General features: G+C 62.6%; 6 protein-coding genes across 9 annotated transcripts; 3 read left to right on the top strand and 3 right to left on the bottom strand.

Annotated features, from left to right (window-relative positions):
• Positions 1 to 2687: 2687 nt before the first annotated feature.
• On the top strand, positions 2688 to 4660 carry METTL27 (methyltransferase like 27). The gene is made up of 5 exons (XM_037375218.1): positions 2688 to 2804; positions 2875 to 3003; positions 3075 to 3210; positions 3291 to 3383; positions 3816 to 4660. The coding sequence occupies exons 1-5, from the start codon at positions 2697 to 2699 to the stop codon at positions 4052 to 4054; spliced, it is 705 nt and encodes a 234-aa protein (XP_037231115.1). The 5' UTR covers positions 2688 to 2696; the 3' UTR covers positions 4055 to 4660.
• A 976-nt stretch (positions 4661 to 5636) lies between these two features.
• On the bottom strand, positions 5637 to 13755 carry LOC119142358 (claudin-4-like). Of its 3 annotated transcripts, none has more exons than XM_037375220.1 (2): positions 13601 to 13755; positions 5637 to 6492 (listed from the first exon to the last, which is right to left on the bottom strand). In XM_037375220.1, the coding sequence occupies exon 2, from the start codon at positions 6481 to 6483 to the stop codon at positions 5839 to 5841; it is 645 nt and encodes a 214-aa protein (XP_037231117.1). In that variant the 5' UTR covers positions 6484 to 6492; positions 13601 to 13755; the 3' UTR covers positions 5637 to 5838. The 3 variants fall into 3 exon arrangements, with proteins under 3 accessions (XP_037231117.1, XP_037231116.1, XP_037231118.1); XM_037375219.1 differs by lacking the exon at positions 13601 to 13755 and adding an exon at positions 12825 to 13134; XM_037375221.1 differs by lacking the exon at positions 13601 to 13755 and adding an exon at positions 9137 to 9242.
• On the bottom strand, positions 9423 to 10183 carry LOC119142360 (claudin-4-like). The gene has a single exon (XM_037375225.1). The coding sequence runs from the start codon at positions 10072 to 10074 to the stop codon at positions 9445 to 9447; it is 630 nt and encodes a 209-aa protein (XP_037231122.1). The 5' UTR covers positions 10075 to 10183; the 3' UTR covers positions 9423 to 9444.
• A 3439-nt stretch (positions 13756 to 17194) lies between the features above and the next one.
• CLDN3 (claudin 3) lies at positions 17195 to 18348 on the top strand. The gene has a single exon (XM_037375222.1). The coding sequence runs from the start codon at positions 17313 to 17315 to the stop codon at positions 17955 to 17957; it is 645 nt and encodes a 214-aa protein (XP_037231119.1). The 5' UTR covers positions 17195 to 17312; the 3' UTR covers positions 17958 to 18348.
• Positions 18349 to 19292: 944 nt separating this feature from the next.
• On the top strand, positions 19293 to 21959 carry ABHD11 (abhydrolase domain containing 11). Of its 2 annotated transcripts, XM_037375216.1 has the most exons (6): positions 19294 to 19385; positions 19824 to 19959; positions 20063 to 20236; positions 20647 to 20817; positions 21092 to 21273; positions 21575 to 21959. In XM_037375216.1, exons 1-6 carry the CDS (start codon positions 19315 to 19317, stop codon positions 21711 to 21713), a joined length of 873 nt encoding a protein of 290 aa, XP_037231113.1. In that variant the 5' UTR covers positions 19294 to 19314; the 3' UTR covers positions 21714 to 21959. The 2 variants fall into 2 exon arrangements, with proteins under 2 accessions (XP_037231114.1, XP_037231113.1); XM_037375217.1 differs by lacking the exon at positions 20063 to 20236 and having other exon boundaries at positions 19293 to 19385.
• Positions 21960 to 22719: 760 nt separating this feature from the next.
• Positions 22720 to 26746, bottom strand: LOC119142354 (caspase-1-like). Its single transcript, XM_037375215.1, has 9 exons — positions 26686 to 26746; positions 26030 to 26302; positions 25579 to 25715; positions 25153 to 25329; positions 24718 to 24952; positions 24445 to 24597; positions 23694 to 23803; positions 23246 to 23351; positions 22720 to 22965 (listed from the first exon to the last, which is right to left on the bottom strand). The coding sequence occupies exons 1-8, from the start codon at positions 26690 to 26692 to the stop codon at positions 23259 to 23261; spliced, it is 1185 nt and encodes a 394-aa protein (XP_037231112.1). The 5' UTR covers positions 26693 to 26746; the 3' UTR covers positions 22720 to 22965; positions 23246 to 23258.
• Between the last annotated feature and the right edge of the window lie 420 nt (positions 26747 to 27166).

Below are 27166 nucleotides of genomic sequence, written 5' to 3'. Positions count from 1 at the left end.
CAGGACTGGCTCAGATGTGGGACCTACAGGCAGGTTTGGAGGCAGATGACATTGCTAGAGCTGGTGGAGCCCAAGCTGGAGATGCCTGGCCCCACAGAGGATCCAAACCCAGCTCAGACATGGTCTTTCCCACCGCCTGTCCCAGTGGGAAAGCTTCAAGGGTGAAAGACTCACCTAAGCTGCCCTTCCACCGGGAACCATCTTCTTGGTGAGGGAGGGCAGGCGAGGTCATGGCAGAGGTCTGTGGGCTCGGGGTGGCCAGCCAAGCTCCTGCTTCAGGGATGCGCATCTCCCCAGCCTCCATGTTGAGGGGTGATGGAAACACCCCACTGGCACGGTTGCACTGAGCGGGCCCAGCTGCAGCTCCAGTGTCCCAGCAGGACAGCACGATGTGCCTCATGCAGCCAGCATAGCCAGGGCATAGCCAGATCCCCAGTCCCCAGACAGGGCACAAGGACAGCACCCCAAGGAACTGCACCATGACAGCACATGCCCAGGTGGGAGCCCTCCAGTGCCAGGCCACGTGCCGAGACAAAGTCCAGCCTCAGCACCAGCACTTGCAATGGGGAAGCTCCAATCCGCTGCAACCTGCTGCCACCCCTTGTGGGGGTCCCTTCTGTCCTGCCGTGCATCCTCAGGGGACAGCCTGGGGCCTCCAACGTGGTCCAGACCTCAGCTGGCTGATGCTGGGTCCAAGCCAGCCCAAAGTTGCTGAGCCGTTGGGTGTGGAGCGAAGCTGTTTGCACAGCTGTGTGCTGCGCTGCGGAGAGAGCCGGCCCAGGGAAGGTGATGTTTGGAAAAGCACCAGCTAATGTGGGGCTGGATCAGTGCAGGTGGAGGCTTGGGGAAGGCACGACCCCATTGCAGCCCAGCAGGCAGTGCACCCGGGGCAGGGGGACGCTGGCAGTGCACCCTGCCTCTGGTTTCTCTTGTAAATGAAGATCAGGCTTCAATGAGCAGTGGGAACCGTGCTGGGAGTGTGACACCCGTTATTAAGGCCTGGCCACAAAGCTGCCCAGTGGTCACCGCAGTGCTGGGAAGGGAGATGCAGAACTCAGCGGGCTGGATCGGACCCATGCCGGCGGCTGTGGAGGGGACAAAGCATCCACCCAGGGTGGCTGGAGCTGTCGCAGGGGTGGCAGCCCCCCACAGCCCCCATCCAGGAGCCACCCGTGTGTTCTGGCCGTGAGTGGGGACGATCCCCATTTGCGTGGGTCCGACCCCTCGCTGCCCGCCCCAGCCCCACGCATCCCCTCTGCCACGCCCCGCTCCGAAGGCGTCACTGGGGGTGACCCGGCCGCTGCCGGCCGGCAGGCAGCGCGGGAGCCGGTGCCTCGGGGGTCGGGGCAGTGCCATGCCGGCCGGGGCCGAGCGCGGGCGGAGGGCTCCCTCTCGAGGCCCCCGGCCAGCACTGCCCGGCCCCAGGGGCAGCGCCAGCCTCCACGCGTGACCGTGGGCAGGTCCCTACGGGGCTCCTCCCCGGCCCGCAGCAGCCCGGTGGCGGTGAAGCGGCCATCGCCGGGGGTACAGGCGGGGACAGGAGGGAGCACCAGCCAGCTGCCGGCCGTAGCAGGAGGGGACGAGAGCCACCAGCGTGGCCTCGGGGTGGCCACTGGCCCCTGCGGGACACCCTCATGTCCTTGCCGTCGTTCATCAGCGGGTGGATTTGCCTGCTTCGCTCTGGGGAAATGTCAGAAGCCAAGGGACGGGTCACAGCACCCCGCGAGGCAGAGCCTGCCCCACGCCCCGCACGGCGGACACCGGGGCTGCTGCAGCAGCGGGCACCGCCGCCCCCGGCGCCGCGGGGACACGCCGGGCGCGCCAGCCCGGGCCGGGCCTCCCTGCCTCAGCGCTAACGAGCACCTCCCGTTAATCAGCTCGGCACGGCATGTTACAGGCGCCGAGCAGCCGGGCCCGGCACCCCAGAGCTGGGTGACCCGGAGGAGGCACCTCACCCCCCCGCGCCCAGCGATGCTCCCGTGTCCCGCTCCCCAGGGGCGAAACCCCAGCGCGACGCAGCGAGACGTGCCTCCTCGGCCCCGGGCTCCGCTCCCGTCCTCGGGCACGCCAGGGCATGGAGGGCCCGGTGCCAGTGCCCGTGCCCCCCCGCTGGCGGCGCTGCCGTGGCGGGGCGCTGGCGGAGCGCACGGCACCACCCCGCACTCCGGGAGGCGCGGCTGCAGGCTGAGAGCGCCGGGCCCGCCGGACACAGCCATCGCCAGCAGCGCCGGGGCGGGGCAGGGACGCTGCAGCGGGGGAGCGGTGGCTCTGGGGCACCTCGTGTCACCGCACACGGGGTCACCCTCCGGGGCACTCGGTGCCAGCCCCTCGGGACACTCTGCGGCGCCCTGAAGAGCTTGGTCACCACCCCCGCTCTGTGTGTGTCAGTGTCCCCTCCTGCCCCACCCCCCGGCGCACTTGGCCGCCCCCGGCGCACCACCCCCCTGAGGGAGCGGGACTGAGGCGCCGCGGAGCGGGTCCGGCGGCCAATGGAAGACGGGGAGGCGTGGCCGGGGCAGCTGTACGAAGCCAATAGAGAGCAAGGGGCGTAGCAGTGGCCAGTGTGCGGAGCCAATAGAGCGTGGGGGCGTGGTCAGGGCGTGGAGCCAATGGGGCGTGGGGGGCCGGGGTGGGAGCGCGGGGCCAATGGGGCGCGGGGGCGGGGCTGCGGCCGTGGCAGCGGCGGGGGTGCGGGGATGTGGCTGCCGGCGGCGGTGCGGGAGCGGGTGGCGGCGGTGCACGGCGGTGCGGCGCTGCCCGAGCGCCTGCGGCAGTACGATGGCTGGGCCGCCCGCTACGAGCAGGTACCGAGGCCGGGGGCGCCGGGGGCACCGCGGGCGCTGCCCGGCGCCGCTAATCGCCGTGTCTCCGCAGGATGTGGCGGCGCTGGAGTACCGGGCTCCGCACCTGGCCGCCGCTTCGCTCTCATTCGCCTTCCCCGCGCCGCCCGCCGGGGCGCGGCTGCTCGACGTGGCCTGTGGCACTGGGCTGGTAGCGCGGGAGGTACGAGGCGGCGGGGCGGGACGGGGCGGGGAATGGAGCTAACGGTGCCATCACTCCGGCTGTCCACACAGCTCCACCGCCGCGGCTTCCGCTGCCTGCACGGCGTGGACGGCAGCGCGGGGATGCTGGAGCAGGCGCGGAGCACCGGCCTCTACCGGCAGCTGCAGCGGTGTGTCCTGGGCCAGGAGCCCCTGCCCGTGCCCCCAGGTAATAGGCCGGTACCGGCGGGGGGGGGCGCCTGCCCCCCGGAGGCTCCCCCCCCGGTGATGCCATACGTGTCCCCGCAGAGCACTACGATGCCGTGATGGTGGTGGGGGCCCTGGGCGAGGGGCAGGTGCCAAGTGCAGCTTTGCCGGAGCTGCTGCGTGTCACCAAGCCGGGTGAGCCGGTGTCCCCGCTGTCCCCTCCCGCCAGCACCCCCCGGGGTGGCAGGACAGGGTCATCAGGTCCCAGTGGATGTGGGTCTTCAGCTGGGCGCTGGCCCTGTGGCACAGCCAGGACATGGCCTTGTCCCTGCTGCCAGGCACAGGCAGGGACATGCAATGGCACCCCCGTCCCTGGCCCTGCCTGCTGGCAGGGTTCAGGCAGAGGGACACAGCAGGTGTCACAGGAGGTGATGGTGGCACTCCTGATGCATGACAGCCTGTGCTCAGGTGTGACATCCTGCCAGTCCCCTGCCCACTGGCCTCCTGGCCTGCCCGGCCCCTGCCCCCTGGCCTGCCCACTGACTCCTGGCAGGGTCTCACTGCCTCCCCTCATCCCCACCTTTCCAGTGGGGGACACCCAATGTCACCCGTCCCCTCTCCTGGCAGGAGGTTTCCTCTGCCTGACTACAAGGAGCAACCCCTCGAACCTGCGGTACAAGGCAGAGCTGGAGGCAGTGCTGGAGAAGCTGGAGAGGCAGGGAGCCTGGCAGAAGGTGCTGGCCCAGGAGGTGGAGCGCTGGGAGAGGGCCACCTCCGAGGAGGAGAGCACCCAGGGCACCGGCTACATCTCCGGAGTGGTCTACATCTATCGAAAATGCCCTGTCCCCCCCCTCGAGGAGGGATAAATGCGACACGGCTCTGGCGGGGGTGGAAGTGAGCACTTTGCCCCTTGTCAAACCCAGCCAGGGACCCCCTCCCAGAGCAGGGCAGCTGCTGGGGAGTGACAGTGTTTTCAGGGAGCATCCCCATGCCCTTCCCCATGCTCCTTCCCCCGTCGAGTTCTGGGCCCTGGGGACCTTGCCTGCTCTTCAGCATAGGGAGGGTCTGATGTTTTCACTAGGGTCTCCTGGGCACCACCACTAGCTCTGACATTCAGGTACCGTCCCCAACACCTCGGCCCTCACCGTGACATCTCACGGACCCAGCTGGCTGCTCAGAGCTATATCCTGTCTGGGATGTCTCGCTGCCATGCCCACCTCTCAGCCCTCATGGTCAAAACGTGGATCCTTCTTCATCTTCCCCACCCCAGACCCCTGTGGTCTTTACCTGAGGACTGTTGGAGGTGGGGCCCCATTGCCATGTCCTGTGATCGCCCATCCTCATCCTCCCCAGGACTTAACCCAGTGTACCCTGAGGTGCAGGAAATCCCACATCCAAACCAGGAGCAGCTGTGCCAAGGTGACACCCAGACGGAGAAGCTTTCCAAGTACCACATTGGCCTTTCATCCTGCAACAGCTGCTTAAGTCTCTCATTTTCCTATGGCTCAGTAGTTAATGGTCTGGGTGGGAAATGAGGCTGGAAGGAACTTCAGGAGCCGGTGGCTGCTCCCCACACAGGAGCCACCCAGCATCACCTGCCCAGCCTGTTTCCCAAGCCCCTTGCCATGCTGCCCTCACTCTTCCTCCTCCACTGCTCCCTTGGGAAGTTTTTTACCCAAATCTCTTGCTGGAATAATTTCCTTTCTTCCTTTTCTCTTCCCCCAGACCTGTTCCTGCTCATCCCGTTCCTGTGGCCCTGGGGAACAGGTTGCTTCTTTCCCCTCGGGAGCTCTTCCCCAGTGGGAGGCAGTGGCTCTGTGTGTCCCAGTCCTCCACCCAGGGCATCCCACATTTCCCACACTTGCTCTCCCCATGGCCCTTGTCACCCCTCTGCATTGCCCCCCCCCCCCCCCAGGTCTTGGGGTCCCTGGATCCATTGTGGGGAGCTGTCCTGCTCCCGTCTCTCCCTGCTTGTCCCCAGCGCTGTCCCCTGGGCATCTGAGGGTCATGGCTGTCCCCATCCCTGCACATGGCTGTCAAATAAACACCCTGCCTCCACTGCCTGCCTGCTGTGCGCTGTTCCCAGAGCAATGGGCTGCAGACCCTCTGGGGTGGGCAGAGGAGGGCTGCTGGGGAGAGGGATTTGGCCTTTCTCTAGGGTCCCCTCCCAATCCCTCAGGGCTCAAAGGACTGAGCTTTGGGAGCCTTGTGTCCCCCGATGCCCCTCTTGGCTCTCAGCACCCTCTCCCTGCCTCCATTTCCCTGCTGGAGGGCATGCAGAGAGTGCCCTGGCTGGGTACTGCCACATCCTCATGGGGACCTGGGGACATGCCAGGCACCAGGGCAGCAGCCCCAGAGCTGGAAGCAGGCTGGCAGGGCACAACACCCATAGGACGTGTCACCATACTTCCCTCACACCACAACACTTCGAAATGAGCCCAGGCAGCCTTGGTGGCACCGAGGTGTTTATAGCCCATTGCGAGCACAGCCCCTGTGCACCAGGGAAGGACACACATGGGAGGACCGTACTAGGGGTGCAGCCAGTGTGGGGACAGGTAGGATGAGGCAGCGTGTGGGCAGCGGGGGTGGCATGTGAAGCAGGAGAGGGGCAGTGGTGCTCTCCCTCAGGCGGGCACCCAGGCACAGTGGCTCACACATAGTCCTTCATGGCATAGCTCATCGGGCTGCAGGTTTTCACTGCTCTGTACTTCTTAGGGTAGGGGTCTTGCTGGGATGGGGGTCCTGAGCAGCACAGGATGCCTCCGCCAAAGAGCTGGAGGGCACTGGAGGCCCAGCCAATGTAGAGGGCAGCCCCCAGCTCTCTCTTGAGGGCCTCGGGCACCATGGGGTTGTAGAAGTTGCTGACGATGCTGTTAGCAGACCAGGAGACAGGGATGAGCAGCATGATGCTGGCCAGGACAAAGATGGCACCTGCCACAATGGAGATCCTGGTCTTGGTGCTCTTGTCATCCACACAATGGGTGCAGTCTGCACCTGAGACGGCAGTGAGGAAGGCAAAGAAGGCCACAAAGATGGAGGTGACCACCAAGGCACGAGCCGCTTGCAGGTCGGAGGTGAGCTCCAGCAGGGAGTCGTAGACCTTGCACTGCATCTGCCCTGTGCTTTCATACACACAGTTCATCCACAGCCCTTCCCAGAAGACCTGGGCCACCACGATGTTTGAGCCGATGAAGGCCGTCACCTTCCACATGGGCAGCGCACAGGTGAGGATGGAGCCTAGCCAGCCCAGCACAGCCAGCATCAGCCCACCCAGCTGCATTGTCATCATCGCCATCAACAGCACCTGTGGGGACAGGGCACAGCCATGACAGACACGGTCTCAAGCCAGGAAGCTTTCTGAAGGGCGTGGACTTCTTGCTGGGTGTGTCTGTACCCCATCTGGGTGGGAACGGCTGCAGACCAACACGGGGACACATGTGGCGTGAGGCATTGCTGCAGGTCAATAAGGGACATGCATGGTATGGGGCCTTGCTGCAGGTCGGTATGGGGACACATGTGGCACTGAGCACCCAGGCCCTGGGCAGGCCAAGGTGCAGAAGCCCCTGTGTGTCATGATAGCCCCTACAATGCCACTACAGCACAGGACAGTCCTCTGCCACCACCCCATCCCAGCTGGTCCAAGTGCATGGCAAGTATTAGGGAGGGTATGTCTTTCAGGGAGCAGGGTGAGGGGCTCACTGTGCCCACCCGGGCATGCTCCAAAGCACAGACACCCCCCCACCGTGTCCTGCCAAGGCAGCCACCCCACAGCACCCACCCCATCCCCTGCTCCATTGCTGGTACTTCAGCTTCCTCAGCCACGAGCATTGCACCGGGGCACATGGGCAGGTGAGGCAGCCCCTGCCCTCGCCATGGCACCATCTGCTCCCTGTTCAAGGGCAGGTTCTGCTTTGCCCTTGGCAGCTGGGCTGCAGCACCCTTTGGACCCAGGATTTCCTCTCTGGGGTGCTGGAAACAGGTCAGAGCTCAAGTCTACCTCTGGCCCTGGCTGTGGTGCTCAGCAGTTTCAGCGATACCCGTTCTTCCTTTGCACTGGGAGCAGCACCGAGAGGGCAAACCCCTGGAGAGGGGCTACCACAGGGTCATCCCTGTAGGAGGGGTGGCCCGGACATGCTCACAGCTCCAGCAGAGTCACACAAGGCCACCGTGGCCCCTGACTCAGCCCAAATGGCTGCTCAGCCCTGCACGGAGCAGAGCCCCTGTACTGCCATGGGGCAGAGTACACCCATGGGTGCTTGCATCCTTGCTTGGCAGCTGGGACCAGCTGAGTTTTTATGACTCCTGAGTGGCAGCAGGGTATCGGCTGTGCCCAACACACCCTGCAGTACTTGCAGGAGGTTTCGCCATCATTCCTCTGGTGCCAGTTTTGGTTTCTCCAGCCTCTTTTCCCCTATTGCGTCCTCACTCCTTCCCCAGCACCTTTCATCCCTCTGCATCCTGATGGACACCTAGCGCTGGGACTTTGTCCCCCCTGTCCATGAGAGCTTCTTTGGGCCAAAAATAAAGTCCCTGTCGCCACAAAAGGGAGACCAGCCTCTTGGGAGGTCGGGGTGACAGGAAGCCATCCCAGGCACCCTTCCCCAGCCAGCGGGACCTGGACCACAAGAGACACCCAAAATGGGGCGCACAACCACCTGCAGTGGGGACAAGCAGTGGCCCTGTGGATCCCAGCAGAGATGCTCGCCAGAGCATCCTGCACACATTTACACCTGGCTGTCGGTACCACAGGGCCACAGGAGCATTTTCCACCATTCCTGCTCCCAGCGAAGGAGTGAGGGAGCTGGGAACCCTCAAGCCCCCAGACCCAGATGAGACACCCAGTGCCAGGCAGCCGGCATCACCCCTCATCCCCATGCACCCTGAGGCAGGAGGGAAGGATGTTCCCAAGCCAGCAGAGCACTGGTTGTGCCCCAGCACAGCTTGCCATGCCGGCAGCAAGATAGGCAAAACAGCTGGCACTGCCCATGCCAGACCCGGGGTGCTCCCAGCCGGGGCCGTCAGGTGGCCCCAGGGCCAGTGCACCCCCACCCGCCCTCGCCAGCGCCCATCACCTTCCTGCTCGGGTGGGAAGATCACGCTGGGACAGGTGTGGGGCAGCCCTGACACCGTGACTGGCATCACTAAGGCATTGTACCACGGAGGCACCCCTTGTCACCCCGCCAAGGGAGGGAAGCGGTGGGTAATGCCAGGGGTGGAGCAGGGGTCAGGAGGTAGCTGAGATCACGGAAGGTCTGGAGAGTGGATTTGGGGGCTCTCAGGGGGACAGGGCCCCACAGCACAAGAGCACCAGGCTGTCCCAGCACTGAGGTTGGTGTTGGGGAAGGTAAAGAAAACGAAGCACAGTGGGGTCTGAGCAGCTGCCATTTAATGAAGGAAGGCTGCGATGAAGGGATGGATGGCAGCACAGCCAGGGGGGCACCGTGAGCCATCCTCTCCCGCCTCTGGCCCGGGGAACCCACTCGGGGGATGCTGAGGGGACCATGGGGCTGTGTGCACCTCACGGGATGGGGTCGGGTCTGGGTGTTGCCCCGCTCCATGTGGGTGCACAGTCCTGCACCACTCCTGCCACTCCAACCGGTTCTCCCAGCCCAGCTGCTGCCTTCCCACTCCCAGGATAATGATGCCCCCGCCCCAGGGAGCTGCTGCGAGAAATCGCACGTCTGTGAAGCTGCTCTGAGTTCCAAAAGTAGGTCAAACTCAAAATTTAGAGTACAGACAGGTGAGAGCCCCTGCTGCCCCTCAAGCCCCTGCCGGGGTTTGCGGAGCCAGCGCATCCCCATGACCGCATGGGACAGGTTTGCTGTCCCCACCAGCACCACCACCCATCCCAAGGGACGCATTCTGGGGGGCTTTACCCAGCAAGAGCCCTGTGCCACCCACGGGACGGGCCCCTGGGGGCTGCGTCACCACACAGCACACCCCAATACCGGGAACCAGGAGATGCTCGACGGGCAGGGATCGAGTGGTGTCTTGGAGAAGATGCCACAGCTGGGTGCTCTGAGGGGAGCGGGACCCCTGCTGGGCAGGGGGGCAGCCAGGACAGGATCTCCTTGTTCCCCGTCTCAACCGAGATTAAAGAACCAGCTCCAATCCCCCGTGGAACAAAGGCAGCTCTGTCTGCCCTCCCTTGCACCACCCCAGCTGCCGGCCCTCCCTGCCCGGCTGCCGGCCGGCAGCACCCCGGGAGCTCCCAGCTCCCGCTGTGGCTGGGGGTTCCAGGCAGGCGCAGTGGCTCCTAGACGTAGTTGCTGGCTGGCAGCGAGCGAGCAGCCGTGAACTTGGCAGAGTAGGGCTTCTCGCCCCGAGGGGGGCAGGTGCAGAAGAGGATCCCCCCCCCCAGCAGCAGGAGCGCAGAGGCTGCCCAGCCCACATAGAGAGATGACCCCAGGTCCCGCTTCTGGGAATCAGTGACCAGCGGGTTGTAGAAGTCCTGGATGATGGTGTTGGCCGACCAAGAGACGGGGATGAGGATGAGGATGCCGGCGACGATGAAGATGATGCCAGAGAGGATCATGACCTTGGCTTTGGCGGTGTCATCCTCCACGCAGTTGGTGCACTTGCCACCAGTGACAGCGAGCAGGGTGCCCAGGATGGCCACGATGATGGCCACCACCACCATGGCGCGGGCGGCTTGCAGGTCCTGCGGCAGGGCCAGCAGGGAGTCGTAGACCTTGCACTGCATCTGCCCCGTGCTCTGCACCACGCAGCTCATCCACAGCCCTTCCCAGATGATCTGGGCCACCACGATGTTGTTGCCAACAAAGGCCGTCTCCCGCCACATGGGCAGCGCGCAGCAGAGGATGGAGGCCAACCAGCCGATGACGGAGAGGGCAATGCCCAGCACCTGCAGTCCCATGGAGGCCATTGCTCGCTGCCTGCACCCCTGGCCGCCTCCCGCAGCACAGTGCCGGCTGCTGGGACCATGGCAGGCATTATATGCCTTTGCCGAGGGAGGAGCACTGCTGCAGCCGCCGTACTGCCGCCAGCACCAGACAGAGGGGTAAAACCAGTTTCCCAGGATTCCTCCGCTTGTATTTCTCCCTGCAGCAATGACACTTAATATCCTGGCTGCTCCCACGGAGAAGGACGCAGGGAACTGGGATCAGGCCACCCAGGTGCAGCAGTGTGTCCCACTGGGCAGGCAGGACATGCCAAGGGCAGCTGCTGGGGCTCAGCCTGGGATGCTGAAGGGGAAGAGCTGGTGTCCAGGCACTGGGATGTCTCTGCCATCACTGCCGGCACCTCCTGCTCCAGCACCTGGATGGGGTCCCTCCACACTTTTGTGCCTCGGTTTGCCCCCAGCTCATGAGGTGGCTGCTCCAGCAGTGGTCCAGCCTCTGGTCCCACATGGCCCTGTGCCCAGGGAGCAGCATGCCATCCCTGCCCCACTGCTGGGCTCCATGCCCGGCGGGACACAAGCAGCTCTTGTTTGTTCCTTGGCGTCTGTGCCAGTGCTTCCCAACCCTTCATCAGGCCTCGGGCAGGAGGTGTCACCACCCAGACCCACAAACCGGTTGGAGTGGCTGCTGGCTCCCTCCGGAGGAGAGACGGTGCTGCCCAGGGAGAGGCGGGGGTAGACCCCCAAACCCACCTGCCCTTGCACTGCACTGCCGAGTCGGTGTTCACATGGCAGCCCTCAGTCCCAGGCCTGCCAGCATCCCGCTGCCTGCGCTGCCAGCCAGGTTTGGTGGGTCAGAGCTGCAGGGGGCAGAGGTGACCTCGAGGTACCCCAGTTGCCACCACTGCTCTGGTGGGGACCAGGGTGCCAGAAGCAGGCAGGGCCACCTCGTGCTGGCAGCATTTTGGCACAACCAGCTGTACCTGCTGGCCAGGCTGTGACAATACCGATATCAATGCCAATATTGATGCCAATGCTTTGGGCGCTGCCTAGCCTCTCCTCTAATGCATCAGCCCCCCTACATGTCCCCTCCCCACTCTCTCCAAAAGCCTCTTCAGCACCCACATAGGTGCAGCACAAGGCCAGACAGACCACAAGGATGGACAGACAGACATTGCACTGTTTCACCACTCCAGCTTAATCCCAGGCCTCTGGAAAAGATAAAAGTGTCTGACATTATCTTAGTTTTCCCGAGCACTGGCGTTACCAATACAATCTAATTGCTTATGCTAACTATTCGGTATGATGGGCTCTAGAGCTGCCACTATCCATGTGGGGATGTCCCCAGGCATTGTGCCCCAACGGGGTGGGATGAGCCAGGCAGTCCATGCACTGCAGTGCCATGAGGATGCCAGTGGCAGCTGGGCTGCAGCTGCTGGTGCGCGGCATGGCAGGAGTGGACAGGGCAGAGCCCAGGCACTCGGGGACACTCAGGTCTTGCTGCAGACCCTGACCCGTGGGGATGAGCCGGGGTCTTGCCTGCCTGCCCTGTGCCAGAGGAGCCACCCAGGTGCCTGGCCATGGTGGGATGCTCTGTCTGTCCCTCTGTCCTACTGGAGCGCCCACATTGCTCACATACCAGTGTGCCCACCCGGGAGCCAGAGCCTTGTGGTCAAGGGCTCCCTTTAATCTGTGGGGCTCCAGACCATCCCTGTCAGGGCCAGACTCTGCCTGAGGCTGAGCATGGTTTTCACCTCCCAGCCAGCTGCTGTAACCACCAAATTATTTGGGGCTGAGGAGAGGCACATGCCTACATGTGTGTGCACCTTGCATAGGCCATGTCCCTGCAGGCATATGGGGACATGCCTCTGGACTGGGGACAAACGGCAAGGTGGGGACAGGGACAACTCTGCAAATGGAGCATCAAATGCCTGAGCCACTCATGCTTCCCCTCGGAGGCAGAGCAGGCGCCAGCAGGGCCCTCTGACAGCCAATTACTGTAATTAAAGCCAGAACGTGACATATATTCAAACTGGTGGCTGCCACCCAGAAACAGCCCCGTGCCCTCCCCCATGTCCCCCAGCAACGCACTTGCCTGGCCAGCACAGCCAACCCAGTGTCCCCAGCACTGCCAGCCAGCGGGACCGATGGACACAGGCTCGGCAGCGAGTGGAGAAGTAACAACCAACCCCATCCCTGATGCCTACTGAGCCAGAGGGTGCTGGTGCAGCACCCAGCTGGGTGCAGGTGCCCTGCCCTGAATCCAGTGAGATTTGCAGGATGGAGGGGTTTGAGCTCCTTCCCCTGCTCCATCCACGTTCTCAGCATCAATGACAGCAGAGCTCCCATTCCAGCACATCAGCCACTAGCTCTTTGGGTCTGAGAAAATGCTCTCCGCTGATTGTCCCTGCTTCACTGGGATGGGGACATGTTGCAACCCTATGGCTGGGCGGTGAGGCCATCCCCAAGCAGGGAGGCCACATTAAACCCAGTGTCACCGTGATGCCAGGCACCACCAGGTACATGATGGAGGCTGTGCCACCCTGACCTTGCGCAGGGCAAAGGACGCAGGGAGAGGGCTCAGGGCACTAATACTCAGCCAAAGGGGTTGGGGTCTTCCCCACCTGGGACGCAGGTGACATTCCCACCTCACATACACACAGAGCACCAGCTCAGCCCCACGCCGATGAGCTGGGAGCCCCTTATCCCCCCAGCACCTGTGCGTGAACTTGCCACCCCGTCTACCTCGAGGTCCCAAAAGGGAAGGCGAGACTTGCCAGCAAGCAGTGATCCACTGGGATCTCCGGCTTCAAATCCACCAAACAAGGCACGGCCACCAGCCCTTCCACTCAGCCGGCACGGAGCAGGGCAGCCTCTCCCTGCCGGCAGCCGGGGATTAGTTACCAGCAGTCCAGAGACTGAATGTTCCCAAAAAACGTCCTTGCCCAACATAAAACCCCCCCGACCGGCTCAAATATGCAGAGTCAGGTTGTTTCCTGCTATGGGAAAGCAAAGTCTGATCGGCTCAGCGGAGAGGAGCCATGCGCCGGGAACTGTGGTGTCCCTTGGGGGATGCAGCTGCCGGGCAGCACACACGGCTGCCAGAAAAGGGACCTTCAGCCTGAAGTCACTCCAAAAATAAAAGCCCTGCTCAATTTGCTGAGCAACAAGCAGCTCTGAATGGGGAAACTATGCCCAAGTGCTGCCGAGGGGGTTTTCGAAGGGATGGAGGAGACGACGGCAATGGCTCAGGAAAAGGGATTTGAGCGGCACAATGGGGGTTCCCTCCACAGGCAATGCTCAGAGGAAGCGGGATGCTGTGGCAAAGCCCTGGGGAAGCTGATTCGAAGCTGTCAGGGTGGTGATGCTCAGAGCACACTGAGATTTCGGGCAGCCCAGAATCCCCTGGGCAAGCTGCCAACCCCCTGCCACGTCCCACTGGACCATGCCCCCCACTGTCCCCCATGTGCCGTTTGGGCGCCGGCACTGCCGGCAGCTCCATCCCCGCCCTGCTGGGAGACAGAGCCACCATTGATGGTCAGAGCCGCCTTACCTGCTCTCCGCTGTCGCCGAAGGGGCTTCAACAATGGGCTGCCTGTGTGCCCTGGCCAGGGCAGAGCCAGCAGCCCCGCGCCTGAAATATAAGCAGCCGAGGTAGCACTTACCGCCCCGGCCCCACTCGCCCGGGGGGGGGAAACGCACCGTCACTCCCCACTCCCGAGACCGCAGGGGAAGGGGAACACCCCAAACCCCATGCCGGCTGCTGGGCGCACGTGAGTGGGACACAGCCCCACGGTGCCTGGGGTGGTTTCTGTCGTCACCTCCTGCTCTCCCCCGGGGTGCTGGGTGTACAGTGGGGATGGGGGGATGCCTGCAGTGCATGACACCTCTCCACCCCCAACCCCCCGCCAGCACAGGTGTGCTTCCCGCAGCATGGGCCACCAAACTGACAATGCCCCCATGACCTTTGGGTCTGAGCTTCATCTGGGATCACCACCTCATGGGGGGCAAACGAATCCCCATGCCACTGGTGGCTGCATGAGGTCACCCTATCTCGTCCCCATCCCAGGGGACCTGCTGTGGGTGATACTCCTCCATCCCTTCCCATCTGGGGGTGGGGGTGGGGGTGGGGAGCAGAGGGACTTCACCAGGGTGGGGGACACAGCAGCAGGGATGGGGATGCTCCCAGGACACCCACAGGTACCCTGGCCCTGCTCAGCTGTTCTCGGTAAACACCAGCAAGCCAGTTTGCTTGCCACAAGAATGTGTTCTGAAGCGTGCAGCAGCAGCCAGCACCCCGAAACCCTGGTGATTTGCCCCTTCCTCTGTCGTGAGTCAGGCAGCAGCTGCTGCCCCGGGCCAGCGCGGCACCGTGTGCAGCCTGTACTTTAGGCAATTTGGGACAACAAAGTGGAGACGCAGTGTGTGGGCTCTGATTGCAGGGTCAGGGGCTGCGATGCTTCACCTGCCCCATCTCATCCCATACCTGCCCCAGTAGACCCTACCCCAGGGGTCTCCCCACTGCTCCATACACCTGCCTGAGGCATCCCCCTCTTCCCCTGCTTCACATCCATACCTGGGGGTATCCCCCCCTGCCCCACACCCCTGCCTGAAGTATCCCCATTGCCCCACAGACATGCTTATGGTATAACCCTGCCCCTACCCCCTGCCCCACAGTCCCACCTAGACCCCCCTGCTGCCCCACAGCCCCTGCAGCCACCCATGGCAATGCAGCTGGGGGTGCACATGCTAGTGCATCTGCAGCCTTGTGCGCACCATGAGGTGCCTTGTGTGCACCCGCATTGCTGTCGTGTGCCCGCTGGCCTCAGTCTGTGTGCGGCTGGCTGCATGTGCGGCTGCGTGTGCAGGTGTCCCTGCCGGCAGAGGGGGTGTGAGTTTATGTGTGGGGGTGTGCGCGCATCTGTGCGCACCCACACCCCGGGGCCGCTGGCACAGCTCTGCCTGATGCATGTGCTGCCGGCACCCCTGCGTGCAGACCTGGGGGCCCTCAGCCAGCCCAGACCCCCCTCTGGTGGTGGCAGTGTAGTGCCAGCAGCACCCCGGCAAGCCTGGCCTTGGACCCACCATCACCTGCCAGCAGCGCTGGCATCACTGGTATCCCAAGGTGCCCCCGACGGCTGGGATCCCCAGCACCCCCAGGGACAAGGACACAAGGCCCTGGGGTGCTGCATGCATGGGCTCCCCCTCAACAGCACATATAGGGGTACCCCCACCCCCCCAGCCACCAACCCTGGCTGGGTGGGGGGGTCTTGGGATGTCCTTTGCGGTGTGATCAGGTTTCAATGGGGTGGCAGAAGGCCACCTGACCAGTCCAGAGTATTCTGGGTATGCCATGGGCTGGCAGAGGCTAACCTGGCTGGATAAAGGGTATTGGGGTGTCACAGAGGTCAGATACAGGGTGCTGCAAGGGGCAAGAGGCCAACCTGGATGGATATGGGGTGCTGAGGTGACAGGAGGTGTGGCGAATGAAGAGACGGGATGCAGCTTGATGCAAGCAAGTTGTCAGTTTATTAGTGATTTTCTTACAATTATATACGTTTCTACCTTCTACATATTACACACTGATTGGTTAAATCTTAAGCGTAAAAAACACTGATTGGTTGATATTTAAGGCACACCGTTAGAACAATAGGAACTTATTAGTTTACCTTGACATAGCAACAATTTCTATTCCAAAATTAGGGGGTTTCTTTCTACACGGCTTTCTTGATTAACAAAGTTACATATCGGCGCTCTCCGTTCCCTTACCTGGCTACTCGTTTCTCTGTCCGTCTGGTTGCCTCCTCAACTGTAACGGCGCAGGGGTCTGCAGTTAGCTTGTTCCTTTGTTCCCAGGGCTTGTGCCCTACAAGTTCTAACAAGTCTCTATTCATCAGGCTATCAGTACTTGGACTCTTGTCCTTGAGGCCTTGTCCTACAAGGAGGTGACAACATCTAACCCAGACAGATATGGGGTGTCAGGGTGCTGTGGGGTGGCAGAGGCTGACCACGCTGGCTATGGGGGTTCAGGGTGTTGCAGGGCAGCAGTAGCTGACTCAACCAGATACGGGATTTCAGGGTGCTGTGGGGCATCCGAAGGTGACACCCCCCCCCCAGCTATGGGGTGTCAGGGTGCTGCGGGTGCAGCCAGGCAGACGGGGGGGCTCCCCGCATTACAGACCTTGGGTGCCCGAGCAGGGGGGCTCCCTCCGCAGCGCTGGCTGCCAGCATCCTGCTGCGCTCAAGTAGTTAATAATAAGTCGTAGGGGAGATTTTGGGGCAGGCAGGGAACAGGCAGCAGCAAGCCCGTGTCCAGCGGGGCCCGGCAACCACATTCCTGGGGTGGGGGGCCAGAAATACCAGCACTGCCACTAGCAAGGTTGGGGGGATGGTTGGTGGGGGACCGTTGGTGGGGGACACACATGCCCACCTCAGCCACAGGGTTGCCACTGTCAGGTCGGAGCAGGACTGCTGGCAGCCTGCCTGCACTTGCCTTTTTTTTTTTCCCCCTTCACTGTCTGCTTGCTCAGGTTGATGGGGTGATGATGTCAGCGCAGTTACGTGCATTATCTGCTTCCTTCAAGGCCACAATATTTGAGCAGGATGAGTAAAGATTTATCACCCGGTCAGGGGATCCCTGCTGGCACTCCCTGCCCAGCACGGTGGGAGCACCCATGGGTCCCCTGGTATGGCGGTGCCAAAGCAACAAGCATCACAGCATGGTGAAAAGGTTGCACTTTGCACAACAATGCAAAGGTGCCTGGTGCTTGCCAAACCCCAGTTAAACGTGAGCACTGATAAGACGCTCCAGAAATAAACTAAACCCTGACCCGCCGGCACCTACAGGGGGGAATGGCAAAGCCAAGGGATTTCCAGGTCCCCAAGGGGTTCAGTGGGTCCAAATGAGCATGGTGGCCGTGCCTGCCGGTGCCCACAGCCCAAACCCAAGGGGATGGCCGTGGCAGGCGGCGTCTCTCCCCCTCCCACCCTTGCCTGTAACCCGGCGCCATCTCTGCAAACAAAGGGGAGGGTGTGGGACGCAGGTGGCAGGTGACGGGTGACGGAGGAGTGGAGAGGAGCGTCCAGCAGCGAAACCCCACCCCGGGCGGGCGCTTGAGCTGGCCCCGCCAGCCCTTATAAGCGCAGGTGCACCCAGGTGTAAGCTGATCCCCCAAGGGCCGCAAGCGGTGACTGGTGACGGCAACGGTTTCGGTCCGTAGGTTCCTCTCCACCATCGCCTGGAGTGAGGCAGCAAACCAGCCACCATGTCGATGGGGTTGGAGATCGGCGGGGTGGCCTTGTCGGTGCTGGGTTGGTTGTGCAGCATCATCTGTTGCGCATTGCCCATGTGGAGGGTGACGGCCTTCATCGGCAACAACATCGTGACAGCCCAGATCATCTGGGAAGGGCTCTGGATGAACTGCGTGGTGCAGAGCACGGGGCAGATGCAGTGCAAGGTCTACGACTCCATGCTGGCCCTACCGCAGGACCTGCAAGCTGCCCGCGCCCTCCTGGTGGTGGCCATCGTCTTGGCTGTCCTGGGTTTACTGGTGGCCATCGTGGGTGCCCAGTGCACCCGCTGCGTGGAGGATGAGAGCACCAAAGCCAAGATCACCATTGTTTCCGGCGTCATCTTCCTCCTCTCCGGCGTCATGACCCTCATCCCCGTCTCCTGGTCAGCCAACACCATCATCCGGGATTTCTACAACCCGCTGGTGCTCGATGCGCAGAAGCGGGAGCTGGGCACCTCACTCTACGTGGGCTGGGCAGCCTCTGCCCTCCTGCTGCTGGGGGGGTCCTTGCTCTGCTGCTCCTGCCCCCCCAAAGACGACAGGTACCCGACCGGCAAGGTGGCCTACTCTGCTCCGCGTTCTGCCGTCACCAGCTACGACAAGAGGAACTATGTCTGAGCCCCCCGCGAGATCCCCGGGACCCCTCGACATCCCATCCCCTACACCCCCCCCACTCCTGGGACCCCCATCACCCCCGGTGGGGACTGAGGACGGCAGCAGGAGGGCGGGGGGGGCGCGAAGGAGGGGACGGGGACGGCTGCGGGGTCAGGGCCAGGCTGTGTAAATAGAGACAGTTTCGGTTAAACAAGAGGCGGTTTCGGGTCGGCGGGAGAAGCGGCGCCCGGTGTGCCCCTGCCCACACCGGTGGGACGGGATGGGGACAAGGATAAGGACAGTGCCCCCGCCCCGGGGTGTGTGTGTGTGTCCCCCACCGGCGGGGCACCGTCTGTCCCTGTTACGCGTGGTCTGTACCGGTTACATTTGTCAATAAACGTGTCCTGTTTTGGTAGCCCGAGTATCCTTGGGGTGGGGTGGGGTGTGGGGCAGGACCCACTGGGTACGGATGGGACCCCAACAGGTAAGAGCGGGACCCCACGGGGTACGGTCGGGACCGCACCAGTTACAGGCACGGTCCCACCGGTTAAATACAGGACCCCATGGGGTACGGATGGGACCCCACCGGGCAAGAGCGGGACCCCACGGGGTCCGGGGAGGGATCCAGGGCTACAGCCACCCCACACCCTCGGCTACAGCAGCACCGCGTTTGCGGACGGGGCTCTCACCCCGCAGCCCCCCCCCAACCGCGGAGGGGCGCCGGTCGCCGCCTGCCCGGCCGGGGGCAGCTCCCTGGCAGCCGCGGGGTGGGAGGCAGCGGGGAGGCTGCCAGCGGCGCTCCCTGCCTGCGCGGTCCAAAGTCTGGCCCCGCCGGGGGGAACACGGGGCGCCTCCCCCCGAGCGGCGGCTGGGGCGAGGCCGTAGCGCAGCACCGCTCCCCCCGCCCGGCCCCGCCACGCTCCAACGGGCAGGGACAAAGGGGCAGGAGCCGCCGCAGGTGCACAGTCAGGCAGGACCCAGACACCCCCCCGCCGCCCGCTCGGGGGCTCGGAGCGGCTTACGGAGCAGACGCTGCCGACGGGCAGGCGGGCGGCTGTGCTGCCTGGGAGGGCACCTGCAGGCAGGCGCAGGCAGGAGCCGGCCGCCGCAGCCCGCTGGCAGGCAGCGGACCCGCCCGACTCAGGTTCCCGCGGCCCCCCCCGGCCCCCGCCGCTGGCTGCAGGCGGCTGCGATAAGGATCGGCGGGGCGGCGCTTCCCCGCTCCGGCCGGGGCGGGGGGGGGGGGGGGGGGGGCGGTGGCCGCTCTGCCTGCCGGCGGTAGGAAGGTCGCCCTCCGGCCGCCAGGGGGCGTCCGCCGCGGGCAGAGAGGCGGGGCCACGGGCGCGCATTGCGTCACTGCCCGCGCGCCACCGCCGCCATCATGCTCCGCTGGCTGCCCCGGGCCCGTGTCCCCGCCCCGCCGCCCGCCGCCGCCGCCCGCTCCCTGGTGACGTAAGGCCTGGCCGCACGCGGGGCGGAGGCGGCGGGAGGGGTCCCGGGAGGAGGCGAGGGGCCGTTACCCGGGGCTGGTGCCCCCCCGGGCCACGGCCCCAGTCTAGGCCCCGCCCCTAGCGCCCATCTAGGGGGTGCCGCCCCGCCCCCATGCCGCTAGGACAGCCCTTTGGCCACGCCCCTGCACCCCCGGCCACGCCCTCAGACACTCGCATCCTTGGCCACGCCCCCGCCCCTGCACACCCGGCCCGCCCAGCGCCCCCCGCATCCCTGGCCACGCCCCCGCCCGCCTGGCCCGCCCAGCGCTCCCCGGCCCGCCCAGCGCCCCCCGCATCCCTGGCCACGCCCCCACACCCCCGGCCCGCGCAGCGCCCCCGCATCCCTGGCAACGTCCCCGGCCCCGCACCCCCGGCCCGCCCAGCGCCCTCTCCCCCGCAGCGCCGTGCCGCTGGCCTACGTGGAGATGGGGGGCCGCGGGGACCGGCTGCCCCTGGTGCTGCTGCACGGGCTCTTCGGCAGCGCCAGCAACCTACAGTCGGTGGCCAAGGCGCTGGCATGCCGCGGCAGCCGCAAGGTAAGGGTCTGGTAGGGGTTAGAGGGCCACAGAGCCACAGGGAGGAGGGCACAGGGGGACATTTCCCGGGGCTGGGGTGACACGGTGACCCTGCCGGGGGCAGGTGCTGATGCCGGATGCCCGGAACCACGGCAGCAGCCCCGGCAGCCCGCTGATGACCTACGAAGCGATGAGCCTGGACGTGCAGCATCTCCTGGACCGCCTGGGCATCACCAAGTGCATCGTCCTGGGACACAGCATGGGGGGCAAGACGGCCATGACGCTGGCCTTGCAACGGGTCGGCAGGCGCGGGGCTCCTGGGGCTGGCGGGGGCAGCGGACTCGAGGTGGCTCCTCAAGTGGGAGGCTGTGGGAAGGGGTGTAGCATCTGAGGGGGCCGTTCACAGGGCCAGCCTTGCTCACGGTCCCACATGGGGAGGCTTTTGTGCTGTGGGGTGCTGTTCTGCTCAGAGCTGTAAGCTGGGCTGTGGGAGCAGCACATTTGTCTGGCAGCCCGCACTGCCCTGTCCCTGGGGCTTGGACGTCTCCTGTGCCAAGACACAGGCACTTGGGGAAGGGCATGTGGAGCTCTCTGCTGAGGCAGGAGGGAGCTAAGAGCTTCCAGGGAGTCTGGCAGGGAGCAGAGCCCTGTGCCCGATCCCGCTGAGAGATCCCAGCTGGCATCCATCTGCCCTGCTTGTGTCCCCAGCCAGACCTGGTGGAGCGCCTCATCTCCGTAGACATTAGTCCTGTCTTAACTTCACACATCTCTGAATTCTCTGCCTACATCTCTGCCATGAAGTCGGTGAAGATCCCGGATGGCCTGGCCCGCTCTGCGGCCCGCCAGCTGGCTGATAATCAGCTGCGTGAGGTGGTCCAGGTAGGAAATGCTGCTCCGTGCATGGGGTTTCTGCTCCCAGCCTGTCCCTGGGACCAGAGCACAGGGCTTTAGGGCCACAAGACTCTTTCCACCCCTGCTCACTCACCACTGGCATGGGCAGCTAGAGGACATCTCTACAGGGCTGCAGGGGCGGTGAGGAATGTGATGGCATGGGAGATGAGCAGAAGGGGGTGGAGGGGAGTACGGAGGGTGCCAGGACATCGTGAGGGCTTGTTGCTCTTACTGAAGAGTATACAATCACCTTTTGTGGCAGCTCCCGCAGCTGAGACAGTACCTCCTCACCAACCTGCTGGAGGTGGAGGGCCGCTACGTCTGGCGGGTAAACCTGGAGGCCATTTCCCACCACTTGGCAGATATCATAAACTTCCCCATCTTCCACAAGCCATATCCTGGCCCTGCACTCTTCTTGAGAGGGTCCAACTCGCCCTATATCAGGTGGGACTGGAGAGAAGTGGTTGGAAGTCTGTGGCTTGACCCCTAGTGCTCTTCTGAAGCTGTTGAGGGTGGGAGGAAGCCCCCAAGATGGGGAAAGTCCTGACATGAGCTCTGCCTCCAGCAGCTGGTGACACCAACATGCTGGAGAGCAAGGGGGAACCTGTGGGCAGCCCCAGGCTTTCCCAGCTGGGAAGGGGATGTGATCCAACCTGTGATCCCCCTCTGCCTGGGGAGGGTGAGGGAAAACGCCTGGATAGACTTCTGACCACACTTCCCATGGTGGCATTCCCTTGTCCTGCAGCTCCAAACACTACCCAGAGATCCAGCGCCTTTTCCCCAAGGCAGATATCCAGGACATTGAAGGTGCAGGCCACATAGTCCATCAGGATAAATTTGAAGAATTAGTCACGGCTGTCCTCAATTTCCTGCCACCACTGTAGCACTGAGGACCAGGGTTTCTGCAAATGCCACGTGGGACCTAAGGAGCTCTGGGCCATGGTGCGGGGCTCTGTGAGGAGGGGCTCAGTCTGCCCATCCTGTGCAGCCTGTCCTGCCTGCACTGGAGTGCCCCAGAGGTTAGGAGGGGGCAGCGCTCTCATTTTCCTGCTGCCAGACCACCTGGTTGTGGATCTGGCTGTGACTTTGCAGAACATGCAATAAAGCTGAATCCATGCCAAGGCATAAAATGGTTTGCGTGTGGCAGCAGAGGACAGAGAGTGTTTGGTGGGGACGGGAAGGGGCTCTCACCAGCAGGGATGCTGGTGGGAGTGGACAGCTGGGCTGGGCCCCTTAATGCAAGGAGCTGTGGGAGCAGTGTGTGTAAGACATAGGTGTGAGGATCTTTCTTGGCTCCCAGGGGAATTGTGTCCTTTCTCCACCTCAGGGGCAGTGGGAGGATGGAGGATGGGGGGTGGAAGCTGCCTCCTGAGCCAGGAAAGGCCATGAGCCTGCAAGGGGGAGGCATGGAAATCTACCTGGAGCGTGTCTGCCCAGCCTGCCCCAAAGGACTCGGTGATCCTAAAGGTCTTTTCCAACCTAAATGATTCTATGACTGTGAAGACAGGGGTCCCCTTCTCCCTGAGCTCCAACTGATTTCTCACATCCCACCTACTTAGTGTCCCCCAAGAAGGCAATGTAACAGCAGCTACTGCCAGTTGCAACAACCATACACCCACTGCAGGCTAAAGGCAGAGGAGCAGTGCTATCTGCTCTGGAAATCCCTTTACAATTATGATCCCCTTATGATGACAGGTATAGCCAGAGGCGGGGTGGAAGCGGCTCTGGGGTTGACAGATCATCTCTGTTGCAACTGGGGACAGGATCCATCGGGACAGTTGAGAGACACTAACCAGCTTTGCATTTGGTGCTCCAGAGCCAGGTGTCTCTGCTGATCCCTGGGAAGTTTGCTCAGTTTGGGATTGTCTGGAGGCCACGAAAAGAAGGGAGGACAGGAAACCAAAGACTTACTTTATTGCAGGTCTGTTTGGTAATTGCCTAGCAGAGGGGGCACAAGTAGCTGGTTTGGAGATTCAGTGTGTTTCTGCAAAGCTGTTCTTGGCTTTTCTACTGGTCCTTTCCTTTTCTCAAGAAGTACATCTCTCTTGAGCAGGGTTACATTCACCTTGAGCTTGAGCTTTCTGCTGTGTTACCCCAAATTCAAAGACACTTGCTGTCTGTGTATGATTTTTTCCCCTGTGAAGAACATTAGATGAAGAAGCTCCTGAGACATGGACTATGGAAACAAGTTCCTCGAGCACCTGTCTCTCCTGTGGCCAGCTGGGAGACGATGGAGTGAGGCCACCGCCCAGCCCCAGCTACTAGCACACAAGCCCTTTGGATATCCTGTCTGAGCCGTGAGGTGTGGAGCCCAGAAGCGATGGGGAATTTCTCCTTGCTCCTCCCTGCTGGCCGAGTACCATGTTTGGGGCACAGACAAAAGACTGCCACAGAGGTGCGAAGTGAAGAGACTCACCATGGGCAGGAGATCAGTGGCCTGGGAAGAGGTAGAACTTCCTGAGCATTGTAGTCCGTTCTTGTGATGGCAACTGCTGAGGGAATTTTCCAAAGGCATATTGGACCTGGAGTGAGGGTGGGGAGAAATAAGAGCAGCTCCATTTCCAGCATGGGAAGGAGGAGGGGAGTCAGGAGGCATCCACAGGGGCATCTTTAGGCATGTGTCTGGTGGCACAAGGGATGCCATGGGCGGCGCCAACACCAGGCTCACATGTGCCCACCACATGGCAGGGTGCTGATGCCTTCAGGGACCCAGCTGACTTTCCAGGCCAAACCAGACCCCTTTTTGACAGAGCCTGCTCCTGAGGGGCCTGCCGAGAAATGGCCTGCCCTGATGAGAGCTCTGCTCTGAGCAGCGTTTCTGACCATTGGCATGGCTGCCTCTCCAGTTAACTACAAAGTCTCACCTTTCGGAAGATCTCCTGTAAGTTGCTGTCACAGGCATGGTTTTGAAACTGCTCTATCAGGCGCTGGATGAAAAGGGAGCCTGTTACTGAACTTCTCCAGGAGACAGTATCTGGGGAGACAGAAGATGCTGATTGTGATTTCCCTGGTGTCCCTCACTGCAAAAGCGATTAACACTGGGTGCCAGAGCAGGAGACGGGCAGCTTCTCTGAGACAGTTATATATGGCCCATCCAACCCACAGCATGGGAAAAGGACAGGGCATCCCAGCAAAGACAGAAGTGATGCGAGTATTTTCTTTGAGCCTCTCAGCCCTTCCATGCTCCCGGCCATGCCAGCTGCCAGGCTGGCACAGCCTGGAGCCATCTGCGATCCAGCAGGAGATGACAATTGGCCCTGGCCAGCCACTGTGGTGATATACATCAGCTGGGGAAGGAGTGCAGGCAGAGCTGTTGGGGAGGGCTGGAACTAGGGCAAGGGAAGGCAGCCAGGCAGGGGCACAAAGCTCTGGCCCAGGTGCCTCTAAGAGGCATCTGTGGGTTTCCTGGAGTGGCCTCATACCCTGGCTCTGGGGGACACTGCCTTCTCCAGAAGCTGGTGGAGCAATGCCCTAGTGCTCACAGTACTGAAGGGACCCCTGGCAACCTGCCCTGAGGAGGAGGAGGTGTGAAGGAGACCCATGGCATCAGGAATGGGAGTCCTGTTGCCCTCACCTGCCTTCAGGCAGGGCAACTTATCTCCAGGAAGTGCTTACCAGGAGTGGAGGAATGTAAAGTGGCAAAATCACTCTCCAGGTGGACTTCACAGATTGCATCATTTTCCAGCCCTGCAGGGATTGTGTGAGAGGAGCTGGGAGTGGCCATGGCAAGGTCTGTGGAGTTGCTCACCATCACGGACCCTATCTTACCTAGGAAGGCAGGGCAAGCCATCAGCGATGATGGCATGTCCCGTCCCCACCCTGTGCTTATGCGCCCTGGGAGAGCCTGGCTGTCTCACTTGCCTGCAGGCACCTGTAGCAGGGACTCACCTCCACGGCAGGATTGGATAATGACCACTTTGGGTTTGCCCAGCAGTGCCTGGCAGCACTTGTTGTTGAATTTCTCATAGATGGTGTCGAGGGAAAGGATGTCTGTGGTCTCACCTCTGCTCTTGGTCCCACAAAGCCCAGCCCTGACCCCATGAGACATGAAGACCAGGAAGGTGCTGTCAGAGGTGTAGTGATCTTTGCGATTCGCAAAATCATTCATGACTGCAGCCATCTCCTACAAACCAGCACAAGGAAGGAACATCAGCCACCTGTGACCAGCTATGTGGAGACCCAGCTACCAGCCATGGGCAGGAGCCACTGCCACTGGGGACAGAGGTGTGCCAGTGGTGCCTGAGCCCTCACCATCAGTGCACCCAAGGAGGGTCTCTGTGCCACTCCCAGGGCCAGCAGCAGCTGTTTTGTGCAGTCCTTTACCTGGGAAGTCAAGTTGCAGTGGACGTCCACCATGTAGCCCAGCCCTTCCAGCAGTGTCGTCATCCCTTTCACATCCACTTCGGCCCCATTCCGCCGGCTCAAGTGCTCAAACTCAATGTTGCAGATGAGCAGGGCCCTACGGGTTCGTGTCTCCCGTGGTAGATGGATGGGATAGATCTGTGAGGTTGGAAAGAGGCAGCGCTCAGCAGTGGGTGGGTGCAGCAGACTCTTCTTGGGAGGCAGCTAACAGCAGAGAAGGCCCATGGGTACAGCAACCATATCTCCCTGTCCCGTCCCTGGGGCATATCCCCACACCTCTTGCCCTGCTCCTGGGTCAGCAAAGACCCTGGCTCCCCTTCCACAGGGCAGGCCCCTGTCTGCTGGGCCACGCTCCAGCCTTCCTCTCATCTCCTCTGCCCTCAGCACCTGGTCTCCCTCTGTGTCCCTGATGCGCTGGTACTCGCTCACGGAGCACTGTCGGATCCACTGCTGGCCCTGGATGCCAACAGGGTGTCCAGGGGGGTTCTCAGTGTTGGGGGAGGCCAGCTGTGCACCAAGGGGCCCTACAAGCAGAAAGCCCCACAGTTACACTGGGAAGTGCCTGCTGCAAGAGCAGACTGTTGCAGGGCACAGACAGATGACTGGAGCTGGGCTGTCCCTGTTCAGCCCCACGGGGGATGGCCCCCCTTGAGAGCCCTGTCATCACTGCATGGCAAGGGGGACTCAATGACACAGAGAAGTGACACCAGGGACACCCAACTGCCCGTTGCCTTCAGGCTTTGGGCACCCACCAGGGCCATGCTCCGCTCCAGCATCCTGCTGGAGGCACTGGGAGCCCCAGCATGGTCAGGGCAGACCACAGCCCCACATCTCTCACCTGAATCAGTGGCCAGACCCAGCTGCTTTGCCAAGGTGCCATCACGCTTCCTGAGGCTGTCAATGAAGATCTGGCTTGCCTTGGGGCCCTTCAGACGCACGCTGTCGATGAGGCAGCGAGCCTTGTCGGTGCGCACCGGGTATCTATCCTGTACCTCGTCCACCTCCTCAAGGCTCAGCACCCCTTGGCCCAGCAGCTCATCCAGCAGCCCAGAGATCAGTGGCTTGCTCACACGCTCCACAAAGGCTGTCCTCACGTTCAGGAGGAGCTTGTCTGTAGGGCAGCTCCATCAGTGCCCCCACACCAACAGAAGATTGCTCCACCACCTGCTCTGGGTGCTTCCTCTTCCCTATTGCCCTCCCCAGCTGCTGATCCCTCCTCCACCATCCACCCTGGAAGCTCCCTCTCTCTCACTGCCAGCCCAGGCTTCTCCTGACATCACCCACCTCCCCCTTTTCCTACACACCCACATAAGGTGCTGCAGGGGATACATTTGCAAGGAGCAGGGCCCCAGCTACTCAATGATGCAGTCCCCCAGCCTGCATGCAGCACTGTGTCAGGCTGGCCAGAGTCAGCAGGACTGGAGCAGCACCCAGGGAGGACCAGGGCAGGCCCCCATCCCACCGCCGAGCCTCAGCACCATTGGTTGTACTGACCTGCCATTGCTCCTCAGCCCCTGGCCTGCCAAAGCTGCCACGAGGTCTCTTTCTCCTGGGAGGGAAATGAAACCGAACTTTCAAACCAGTTTCACTTTCTATCTCTGCTCAATCTCTGCGCCTGCTCTTTGGCTGTTGCCATACTTACGCTTACCCATCCCTGCTGCCCCCTGTAGCCCAGCACATGCCTGCAAAGCCACTGTGCATGGGGCCAGAGCCCCCGTGTCCTTTGCGGCCACACTCGGCTTTCCTCCTGGGAGTGCTCAACACATCCCCGTGATGCTGGGGCAACACATGTGACTGGTCCCCACACCACACCACCCAGCACCCACAGGGCAGGAGGAGGCTCCCAGCCCTCCTGCACCTCCCAGAGCCAGGCATGGGGCAGCTCAGCCCACAGACCCAGGGCCAGGCAGAGGTGGCTGTCCTCTCCCAAGGACCAATCTCCCCTTCATCCACACACCCCCAAACCCTGCAGACC

The sequence above is a fragment of the Falco rusticolus genome, chromosome 1 (assembly GCF_015220075.1).
Source record: "Falco rusticolus isolate bFalRus1 chromosome 1, bFalRus1.pri, whole genome shotgun sequence".
Classification (NCBI taxonomy): Eukaryota; Metazoa; Chordata; class Aves; order Falconiformes; family Falconidae; genus Falco; species Falco rusticolus.
This window is presented reverse-complemented; position numbering and strand designations above follow the sequence as displayed.